Raw genomic sequence first — 12,492 nt, 5'->3', positions numbered from 1 at the left:
AATTTAGCACCACATAATATGCACAGATTGAAACATGAACACTCGTGATCTAAAAATGTTTATTTTGAGAACTGATCACTCCTTAAATACATCACAATATTGGTTAGAATGTCAAATGATGAACCCTCGTTTATAAATACATATTCAGGTGAATGCTGTTGGAACAGTGCAAAAGAAATAAAGTTTTCTGGTTTATGTCACAAACGCTAGTTACAGTAAGAGTTGATTAAATGTATCTCTCCAAAGTAACTAGGACCTAAAAACAGTGGTCCTAAGACTCCCAATCAGAAGGAGCCCCTTGTAAAAAAACATGTTTAGATTGTAATTTACAATCGTTAATTATCAAAACCTTAAAAAACCCTTTGAATCCCTGAAGACAAGTTCACCTCCAAGTCTTGTCCGTCATTGCTCTTGTTGTCCACATGGGGGCTAAGCATTATCTGGAGAGGAAGGACACAGAGAGAACAATATGTCATTGTTATTTCAGAGAATGCTCTGTGTCAGTGTATCAGTAATCCAGCTGCAGCATTTTCACACGAAAAATATCATAGTAGACATTTTTATTTTAATAACAGACTCACAATAATCATGCTAACGTGTCCCTGTTTAGCAGGTTGAATATATATTACATAAGTTTAGTATGCCAAAAGTTTGACTTGATAAAAAGTCAGGACTGTTTTACAATCATCCTCTGACGACAATGGTTGTCTTCACCATATTTCACGGCAATCCAATTAATGTTAAAAAACTGTAAATGAAAATCCAAGATGCTAACCTCATGGTGGCACCGGAGGAAAATTAAATCATATTTGTAGTTAGTTAAAGAGGAAACTCAGTCACCTATTTTTCTACCTTGGCTCTATGTTTAGATGTGTAAACTGCTAAATATAAATAAACTTGTCCTGGGTTGAAAAATACAGGCCTTCACTTTTGAAAGTGTGAATAATTGTTATCCATTTATTTCACTTTGAATTGGAAATGTCAACGTCATAGTGAGTTGTCTGGGAATATTAGAGGACCTTTAAAGTAAAAATGATCAATGTTAAAATTGTTTTTCTGGGGTCCTTTAGGTTTCAAGGCTGCCCATCCTCTGCTTCTCAACTTTAAAAAGAAAATCTCCAGCTAAAGCAGTTAAGTCATACACCAAACCCTTTCAAACCTTTAACCTTCCTCTTGCATTTTTTTCATCTTGGTTGAAACACCATCACCTTCACTTCTCCTCTACAGCTAGATACCCTTATGAAGCCTTTTCTTCCGTCCCATCTTCTCGCCCCTCCATTCATCATCATCATCATCAACCTTTATTTAAGCCTCGAAAATCATTGAGGTTTCCCTCATTTACAATGATGTTCAGATACATAATAAACAATTTACAAGATTTGCAACAGTTAAGAACATTCACAATTTGTGTGTATTTGTGTTTATAAAATACAATCACACACTGAGGTTTGAGATAAATGACTCAATTTGTCTAAGAGACATCAGAGCCAATCTTAAGAGTATTTTGCACAAGGTTCCACATGTTTGGGGCAAAGACGCTAAAAGCAGATTTTCCTATTCAGAGTGAACCTGTGGGACTTGAAGCAATAGACGGGCAGTAGAGCGAGTATGGTACGGTCCAGTGGACCAGTTCAGCATAGACATTATATAAGGAGGTGTACTATGGAGCCAGGACAGTGACAGCTAAATGTTGGCATCGAAAATAATATTTGGAATTGAAAAAACACCTGAAACTGAAATAAAGAAAGATTGGCATTGAAACACTTGTATTGTAAAAATGTGTATTGGCACTGAAACAGATATGCTGGAGATATATATACAGTATATATGATATGCATATTATATGTAAATTACGCTCTCATTGCCCCCTCCCATCAAACCCTCCCCTCCACGCCAGAAAGGTGACAGAGAACTGAAACCGAGAATCGCACACAACGTAAAAAAATCTGTCATCGTAAAAAAAAAAATCTGTCATTGAAAAAAAAAGTCATGGAGAAAACATCAGAAGAGAGTCACTGAAAAACACACAAGAATGCAAAAGCTGTCAAAATAAAATATTTTTTAATGCATGTTCTTTGCTCTTCATTGAAACTTTTTTCAGCGCCAATATCTGTTTCAGTGCCAATACACATTTTTACAATACAAGTGTTTCAATGCCAATCTTTCTTTATTTCAGTTCAGGTGTGTTTTCAATTCCAAATGTTATTTTCGATGCCAACATTTAGCTGTCACTGTCCTGGCTCCATAGTGTACGACCAATAAGAGATTCATAGCTAAAAAGAAACAGGTGTTTATCACACCTCTGTGCCAGAGAAGACCAACCAACTTTGTTATACAAAATACAAGGAATGTGTATTTACTATACTCCTACCTTTCCCCTCCACCTGGAAGTCCTCGGGCAGCAGCTTGTCTTGTCGGCTGCCCAGGCTGAAGGCCAGGAAGGAGAGGATGAGCGAGTCCATGATGCTGATGATGGCCAGGATGTAGGCCCAGCGCACCGTGCAGTTGCCCAGGGTGTATTTGTCGGTCCGTTGGCCACACATGCGCTTCACCTCGTCCGAGTCCCAGCCGTCAGGATAGATCATACAGCCGATCACCATGCAGGTGCCTGAGAAGCGAGAGATGCACCACATATGGCACGGTGTCAACTTTCAGTCATTCATACAGCTAACTTTCAAGATTTAGAGTTAGGAAACCTGAGGGACTAAACATAAATGTGTTTGATTTTTATTCTGTTTTCACTTAAAGGTCACATACAAGTTTCAGAGGTACCCAAAACATGTCTGTGAAGTTTCTTGCTAAAAATCCACTCCAATCCTGTATTCATGCCTATAAACCCCTCTATTTCAGCCCTGCTCAGAACAGACTGTTTCTGTGTCTGTAGCTTTAAATATGTAAATGAGCTGTGTCTGACCACGCCCCCTCTCTGGAAGGGCTCGGGCTTTCTCACACCATGCCCAACTGTTTACTGTGAGAAGGCAGACTCTGAGGGAAGAACTAAACACCTAGATGTGGGAGTGTCACCCACCTGCCCTTTGTGATGTCATGAATCAAAAATCTCCAAATGGCCTGTTTGAGCACACATTTTATAAAAAGTGGAGCAGGCAAAAGATGAGGAGGATGGACTTTCTCATAATTAGAGGGTTTGTAGACGGGCACATATTAGTGATCAAAAAACATAGTAAAGTGTATTTTGCAAAATATGTGACCTTTAACAAGAGCATCTTTCTGCTCCAAACCAACTCCTCCAAATCCACTGCTGAAATAATTATAATATTATATACTGTATATACCAATAATAATATTGGTGGTGCAATATCACAAACCAACTCCTCCAAATCCACAATCCAACAAAATCCACACACACACACACACACACACACACACACACACACACACAAATGTGCGTTGCCAAGCAGTTTCAGAGCAATTTGACTCCAGATAGATGAGCTTGTTCATCTATTATTGACTCTGTTAATAGACAGCCATATTAGCATTAAGAGCCCTGTGTACTATTACAGTATGTGACCAGATAGTAATTAACACACACACACACACACACACACACACACACACACACACACACAGGAATCACTTTCACTTTTCATGCCTCACTCAACCTTTCACTTTCTCAAAGTTCTCACTCTCACTCAAGTCTTAAACTATAATTTCAATCTTGATAATCTTAAATTTCATAACACATCAGGAAGTTAAATGTCGACAACCCGTTAAATAATGACTCAAAGTCATTCATATGTGTTGAGTTTCAATCATAGACTTTAAAAGAAAAGCTTTTAATTACCTGAGCCAGAATAAAATATTCAATGACAAACCTAACTACAGCTGTCACATATATTTAGTGGAGTAAAAGTTCAATATGTTCTTCTCAAATGAAGTGCTGTTGGTGTATAGTAGCACAACATTTACATTATTAAAGTAAAATAATGAATCCACTTGTTCTGTCAAACCACTGTATGACACAAAAGTAACCCTTATGACCCTTATGCCCTGTTACACTTTCTCCTCTCCTTTTCCATTCTCTGCACACCTGCTGTTCAGTGTGTGTGTGTGTGTGTGTGTGTGTGTGTGTGTGCGTGCGTGCGTGCGTGCGTGCGTGCGTGCGTGCGTGCGTGCGTGCGTGCGTGCGTGCGTGTGCGTGTGTGTGTGTGCGTGTGTGTGTGCTCTGATGGATGACAGACTTTCTGTCTAAACTGCGCACATACACTATATGCCTATACAATAATCTAAATTAGTTGTATACCTACAGTATGTTTGTACATTACACCATTTTAACCCAAAGGGATTTGACTGGATGGTGTGCATGTGTTGGATTGTGGAAGTGTCATTAATTACTATAACATTAATTTTACACTTTACAGTATGTTTCTTTAACTTTCAGTCACAAGAAAAGCTTTGTGATGTAAGCTGAAAAAAACTGATCAAACCCAGAAACTAAAATGAGTTTGAGCTAACAAATTCAAGGGTCAAAATCAGACATTTTGGTAACAATAAAGTAGTGGTAAGTAGTAAGATGCCCCCCCCACAAGAGTGCTTGTGTAAAGATGGAGGAGCAAAGACAGATAAAGCCATACTCACATACACATTCAACCGATCATTTAAAATCAAGTTAATAATAATTTAATATTAATGACCAAAGGAAGTTAGCTTATAAGCTATTTTTCATTCTATGAGATGAAATGCAAATAAATCATCTAGAACTGTTGTTATTGCTTGATTACTGGATATGTCAAATGAAAGTAAACTAATCACCAAGTATTTCTAAAAGACAGTAGGCTATTCCTAATTCACTTTTCAATAAGAAATTTAGACTTCTGAAATGTGGGGATATCTATATTTCTATATCTATATTTGCCATATTTTAAATAGGATAGGCTGTAACTTTGGGAAACGATTACATTTTCTCACAATTTTTCTGTTTTATATCAGGATTATTTTAGACTCTCTATTTAGGAATTTGTCTATATTTTGCAGATAATCAATAAATGAAATGATAACATGTTTATCAACCCTCACATCGTGTTCCTATAGGCCTACAGTGACCTCCACACAGCCTTCACAGCTAAACTTTTGGTGCTCACTGGAGGCCAGCTGCATCCAGGCGCAGATCTTGTAGACGCTGCCCGCGTTGAAGAAGAAGAAGAGGCTGAAGCAGACAATGCTGCCCACCACCAGCAGCATGGAGATCCCCACGAAGAACATGGCCGTTTTAAAAGCTCCGGACGGGATGGAGCCGAAGTCCAGCGCGCTCCCTTTGCACGTGAGCTCCGATGTGAGCGCGTTCCCGATGCAGTAGTGGAAAAGGCCGAAGTAACCGGCCTGCGGGGTGTTCACGCTGTCCCCGATCCAGTACGGCTGGATGAAAACCACCACGGTGATGACCGCGAAGGTGACGGTGAAGACCTGCCACAGCACGCCCATCGCCCGGCTGTTACGCACATAGTTGGTGTGGTAGATTTTGGCGGCCTCCTGAGCCGGCAGCATGGCGGGAGGGGATCTTAAAGCTTCTAATTATGGGTTGAAAGCCTTCTTTCCCACTGTTTTCCTGTGTTGAGGAGCTAATACGCCAAAAGGTAAAGACTAGAAGATCCTTGTTTAAAAAAAAAAGGACAACTGACATATGATGGCACTTTTTGAACACAGCCCTAACTCTCTCCTCACACTGCTGAATCAAACATGAAAAGAAGTTCCCCTCCACAGTCTTTAGTATCCATACATCAATCTACTTGTTACTGTGGCTGGATGTTTCTGCCCCCTCTGATCAGCAGGTAGTGTTTCCTTTCTAGGGGAGACTGCAGTCTCCACATCATGAATGTTTAATGGCCAACAGATCCAAAACACAGCTAGCATCTCCAGGTGGCAAGCCAGGCCTCCTTTCACTTTTAAAGTCAGGATTTCAACCTGTTCCTTAAGAGACTGATTCCATATTTGTTTCTTTTGTCGTTGTAGTTAAGAACAAGTAGTCTTATATGCAGACAGATTGTTGGGTCAGGCCATGTTTTAATGGCCAATAACATTTTATGATTGGCTTACATTTTCTAAATCTCACCTAAAACATTATGTGTGTATTTTATGTACAGTGGATGTGGACCATGGACCAGCACCAGCACTGGGTCGGTATCCATTAGACTAACACAGCACACTGGAGTCTCCTTTACAGTGAAAAAAAACAACAGATGAATCATGTTATGTCTCATGACTCATAATAAACTCTGATAACTGCTCATTAAAAAACTCTCTATACAAATCCACCAGGTTCTGTACTTAGAACTCTGTGTTTTCCATGAAAACTACTGCTGCCTGCTCCGAGTACAGAGGCTAGTTCTCATCACAGCTGCTGTGGGTTGGATCTGACCTGGGCCCTTTGCTGCATATAATCCCCCACTCTCTAGTTTGAACTCTCTAGTTTAGGGAGTCATTACTCCATAATATATTCACAAAAGGTATATTTGATTTTTGCTGTAAATATTCAGAATGTTGCATAATACCTCTAACTTTAGGACGTCCTATTCACACAGGTGGGATTGTTGATTTTGTTACCTAAGTCAAAGAAAAGACTATGATTACTCTCCATACACTTGTGTCATTACTGAAAACTGAGTCCTTAGGACAGGCCTAACAGACAGTTAGAGGGAGTTTAGTCACAGCAGCCTTCTTCTAACAAGTGACTGAGCCACTGATGGAAAGAAACCCCACAAGGGACTAAATACATCCTCAGTATTTACTACAGTCTAGCACTAGAGGGAGCTACTGAGCTTCAGTGTTACTTCATCACTTTATCACAGATTACTATAATCTGTTTGTTTCAAGCTTCCCCCCTAATCGCTCTTTACACAAACAGAAGTTTGGGTTGTTTAATACCAAGCTGCTTGTCAATATCAAGTCCTATTCTGGCCATCTTTAATATTGTTTATGTATTTTATTGAAGTTATTACTGATACCCATGTTGGCAGGGGTTTATAAACTCGGTTAAGAAATGTGACTGTTGAATCCTCAACACATCTATTTGCTCCGTATGCAGTTTGTTAAGCATCCACCTGACTGTTATTTCAGACTTTACGTCAGACAAAAACTCAAAACATTTCATAAAAACTCAGAGCAATCGGTCTAAACGTGTTTAATTCAGAGGGTCTGAGTCTTAATATGCTGCATGACTTAACTTTAGGGCTTACACTATCTGCATCAATGCAGATAGTGGTAGAATATTTTAAATATTGTAGCCTATAAACCCATAGACTAGTGTAATAGGATGTTAGCTTCTTGTGTCATACCCTCATTTTCTTTTAAACAGATGTTTGTTGTACTCTCAAAGATCCTCATCACCAAAGATTAAAAAACAGCAGGATATCACCTCTCATACTGTAGTCATTTCAGCCAAAATGTCACAATAATTTAAGACAAAGAGATGGGGGGACAGCATGTTTGTGGTGCTTTGTGTAACAGTCACATGTGGGCTGTAAATGTTGTCACTCGATGAAGTTACAACAAAAGCTGAAATTTGTAATGACCCCAATTCATGAATATTCTACAATGTTTTTTTTATGCTTTTGTTAACAGTGTGCCATAGGCCTACTAATTGTCTTTAAAAACATGATTTTATTGATGACATAATAGAGCCATTTCACATACTTAATACTGACATATCTGGAAGCTTTGAGATAAGCAAATATTTGAATGTCCAAAGACCCGAGCTGTCTGCATACTGACTAGCCGACTAGACTCTTCTCCTCTGTCGCCCCCCGGTGGTGGAATGAACTTCCAAACTCCATTCGATCTGCAGAGTCCCTCTGCACCTTTAAGAAAAAGCTAAAGACCCAGCTCTTTCATGAATACCTACTAACTTAATGATGATGGTCTCCATATTATTGACGATGATGATGGTAATGACGATTGTTTTTGTTTGATAACGACGACTTATAAGATGGTTTCTATACTGATTAGAGCTCTCAAGAACTGCCCTCAATGTTGTGCTTTGCCTCTGGTCACTTCCTGTCAGCACCTGTGTGTCCAATCAGACTCAAAGCTGATCGTTTGCTCTTACTGACATTGTTCCCTTTTTTCTAGATCCTTGCTTGTGTTGTACTTACTCTCTGATGTACGTCGCTTTGGATAAAAGCGTCTGCTAAGTGAATTGTAGAATTGTAGAATTGTAGAACCTATGAGAGATGTGCCTGTGATGTCTTTTTAATCTCTGTTTTAGTCCCATTGAAGAACTCCTTTTTTTTGGTTACTGTTGATAGGTTACATGGAAGAGATTCATCGATCTGCAGCAATGTGTGTGTCTTTGTGTGTGTAGGTGTGGGCAGTTAGTGTGTCAATGCACTTAGCTTTATTAAGTGATACAGCCCCATGAGTGAGATGGAGGCTGTTTATAATCAAGTTATTCACAAGGAGCAATCCAATTTTCTCAGAGAATGGAGTGAGATTGTGTGTCTATGTATGTGTGTGTGTGTATGTGTGTGTGTGTGTGTGGATGTGAGAGTTTGTCCTACGATTGTATAATGTCATGTAATGTTATACGCTCCATAAGTAGATAAATCATCTTTAATGGAGATGTCAAACTTTCAATAGACCTAACCAGGTCTGTTCATGTTCTGTATACTGTGTACTACAAAAATATATTTTTTTTCCATACAGCTTTGGTTATCGCTTCTAGTCCAGCGATACTTCTCATAGTATCCTCCATTTAGCCTGAGGTGGAAGTAGTGTGTGCATGTGTGTGTGATTAACCCTTTATACTCTCTTTAGGCCTGTTTACTCTGAGAGCCTCTCGGAGCACAAAGAGGCTTTTCTGCCATTTCAGCACCTCTTCCTGTCCCTTTTCTGCCTGCCTCCTTTAGAGGCTGTCTCCATAGAAACGGGACACCAGATGAGAGGATAGGTGACGGGGGGGAAATTACACAGAAATAGAGATAAGAGGAAAAAGCCAGTTATACAAATTTCATGACATGAATGTTACTAAAAATAATTCCCTTATTCATACGAAAATTCTGTTCATTTAAATACCAGGAAATGGTTGTTTTTTTTTAAACTAAAATACAAAATGTGAAAACTTTTAACAATATGATGTTTTAAACACTTTTTTTGGGTTATATGATACACTTTACAGGGGTGGAGTTGGGGTTGCTATCACAGATGGACTCTATTAGTCTTCTGGGAATGTGTGAATAAATGTAATAGGCTTCAGGCTCGGGCCGAGGAACAACCACTCTTTGTTGTTCTCCTTCTATCGTCTCCCCCCACACACACTCACAGGACCTCATGTCCTGTGATGCAGCAGTAAATCAGTCAATGAATGTCACTATACCTCTCTGAACAACCCTGAGGCTGCAGCACCCTAGACCAGCCAACAGTCTCCACCCTCAGCCTCAGCACGGTCGCAGCCCAGCAGGACGCATCAGAGTCTGGGCCAAAAGGGAGCAAAGTGTGGGTCAGCCTGTGCCCTGGGGATGGAAGCTGGAATGTAGGTCTGCTCGAGAAGGGCTCATGTTCATTTCTACATTACTGATGATCTCTCACTGCAGTTGCGTCCCTCAATGACAGTGATCTGCATTCAGACACATGAACAATCTACATATAGACTCACACATGAGCCAAACTCGGGATCATGTTTATCCTTTCAGTACATTTCTATTTCTTAATATTCAAGATTCAAAGATTCAAAAAACTTTATTGTCTATCACATTGTGACAGAAAATTACCTTTTGTTGAGGCTCAACATGAAAACATACAAACATTCACACTAACACTCACATTAGGTCATAAATAGCTCAAAGTACCCTAAATAGGTAAAAACACATATGCACAGAATTTACAAAACATTGCTTATCTAGCCTTGTTTAAAATGCATATAGCAGTGGGAATAAAAGAGTTTGTAAGTTTTCTTTATGTTAAGCTTTAAGGGACATGACAGGTTTGATAGACCTGGAAACATCGTTTTCAAATGTCTGTACATCTTATACGTGTGTTAGCTTTAGCTGTTGAAAATTAGTATAGCCTATATTTATATTTAAAAATGTTTAATATTTTGGTTAAATAAATACACTTGGCTGGTGTTGGATAAAATATACCACTCATATCTAATGCTATAGGAGGATAACATGAGCAGCTGATTAGCTTAACTTTGCATAAAGTAAATAAACAAGGGGAAACAGCTAGCTAGCTAAGTTAAAGGGGAACTCAATGAGCCTACAGATAATATCAGCTACAAGTAATTAAAAATTACATTCTCCTGAGACGAGTTGGATAAAATGTTTATACGACGGGGCGATAGCCATAGTGGTTATGTTGAACCTGCTGCATGTCATCCCCCGATCTCTTCTCCCAACATTTCCTCTCTTTTCGCTGACGTAACAAATAAAGGCAAGTTAAATTAGGCCTGCAAATATAACTAGATAAGAGGCTGATGCGAACGGCTTGTTATCTTAAATTAGCATAAAGACTAGGGCAACAAAAAGTTAGCCTAAGCAGCTAGTTCACTCGGGGTCAGCCCTATGTTCCCACATTTCTAGGACATTTTCAAAATTAGGTCGTGTAAGCCTTCCTTAACGTTTCCTCCATGAGCCTATGACGCCTCCAGAGGGCTGGAAAATGACTCCAAGCATCCCAGGAGCACCCCCTCTCTATGCCAACCCGGCTTTCCAGAGGTATTGATGCACTGCAAACTATGGTTTGCGTCCAGTTGCTGCGCTTCATTCGACTGATCTGACCGGAAGCTAGTCAATGTGAGGCCTCTGTGCTACTTAGTTTAGTTTGTTTATTTAAAAGGACAATGTGCACTTACATTAAATGTTTGCAATAAACAAAGAGATGGGCGCACCAGATTTAGCTAAAAGCTACATTCCATCTGTAGTCCATTGCTACTGGATAATAGCTTGGGTGAAATTGGCTACCAAATTGGGAGAAAGGGGGCTAAAATCTGATACAAATAATTTTGAAAAAAATCTCACGCTCCCGTTCACTCAATTCAACAGTAGCGCCAAGATTGAAAAGCGGCAATGACACATGCCATGGCACACGTGACATACCAGCAGCACGCCGCTGTTCCCAGATCAGCACTTCCATGTGCCGCAACATAAAGTGTGGTACGCTGCTGTTTCCAAATTGGCGCTTCCATGTGACATGGCATGTGTCAGTGCTGCTTTTTGATCTCTGCGTCACTCCAGTTCAAACCTAACTTAATGACACTAGCAGTAGCCTACCCCTTAAACTCAATTCCATTTACACCAATGAATAAAGGCTGAATAACAGAAACGACTTTTATTCATGTTAAGAACAGCACAACAAACCTATTCTTAAAAATGACCCTTCAGTTGAATCAACAGTCCTCTCTTGTAGTTTCAAGAAAATTTTACTTTAAAGCCATCATGAAGATGTGTTGTGTTAATCCCAACGAACTGGCACCTGCGTTTTCAGTACATCAGCTCACAAACTAAGGGATTAGAAGGTAAAAATCTTGGCTCAAGGTCACCTTTTTTGCTCGGTGCAGTCAGAGCTGTACAGCTACTACCACAGATCTGACAAAACTCCAGGGTTAAAGAAAACGAGATATTGAGTGAGCCTAAAGTCTAAATGGTAGGGGTCTTTTTTTGTACCAAACCAGCTAGTTGTTTTCCCCTTTCCAGTCTTTATGCTAAACTAAGATAACAGGCTATAGCCATTAACTTGCCTACAATGTGAATACAATCTTTCACTACTTCCACTGCTGTGAATGCACGCTTTGCAGGTTGATTGGACGAAGCACCTCAGAGGGTCCAGCACCTCCAAGAACGGCCAAGGACATGCTCTGCTGTGTGCCACTGCAGCTGACGCACATAAATCTAATTCCCTTATAAGTAGCTCCTGTGTTACACACATGCAAACACACAGACACACCATCAAACATCTGTGCTCTCACTTATTAGACTGACATGAATTCCCATAGCAGATGAACTCGAGTGAAATAACTGAACATAATTGAACTGCATAATGTTTCATTTTTTGTGATGCACCTCTTTCTGTGCCAGCCTGTGAATAGTCAAATGCGTGTTCATCTAATCCTGGCCAATTCACACACTTTTGTTACGGTAAAGAATCGAGGATTAGTTTATGGAACTTCAAAGCCAAAAATAGAAAACGCATTTGAGGGATTATAGACACATCAAAGAATAAGATGGAGAATACATTAGGGAGAAGTCTCATCTTCCATCTGACTCCCTCTGTCTCGTTTCTCCACTTTTTCACTGACATGCATATAGCGTTGGACGTTCAGTCATGTGGAATAGTTCAATCAATAGACAAGGCTGGTATACAAGGTTTAGCAGGTAAGAATGTGTAGCAGCACATTGTGTAATACTTTTTGTTTTGGAGCATCATTTGTGTTTTAAATGTTATTTCCATCATTGTGGCAATAAAATAAATACCTCATTTCAAAATGATGTAATAGCACTTTAAAAACAGCTACAGAAAAATCAAGGTACATTAAAGTTATTAGTC

At 39.6% G+C, this 12,492-nt stretch overlaps 1 protein-coding gene across 1 annotated transcript; it reads right to left on the bottom strand.

Annotated features, from left to right (window-relative positions):
• Nucleotides 1–27: 27 nt before the first annotated feature.
• On the bottom strand, nucleotides 28–5,718 carry lhfpl5a (LHFPL tetraspan subfamily member 5a). The gene is made up of 3 exons (XM_061042047.1): nucleotides 5,100–5,718; nucleotides 2,372–2,608; nucleotides 28–440 (listed from the first exon to the last, which is right to left on the bottom strand). Exons 1-3 carry the CDS (start codon nucleotides 5,500–5,502, stop codon nucleotides 430–432), a joined length of 651 nt encoding a protein of 216 aa, XP_060898030.1. The 5' UTR covers nucleotides 5,503–5,718; the 3' UTR covers nucleotides 28–429.
• Between the last annotated feature and the right edge of the window lie 6,774 nt (nucleotides 5,719–12,492).

Source organism: Labrus mixtus, chromosome 7 (assembly GCF_963584025.1).
Source record: "Labrus mixtus chromosome 7, fLabMix1.1, whole genome shotgun sequence".
Classification (NCBI taxonomy): domain Eukaryota; kingdom Metazoa; phylum Chordata; class Actinopteri; order Labriformes; family Labridae; genus Labrus; species Labrus mixtus.
Note: the sequence above shows the minus strand (reverse complement) of the source record. Positions and strands in the feature narration are given on the sequence as shown.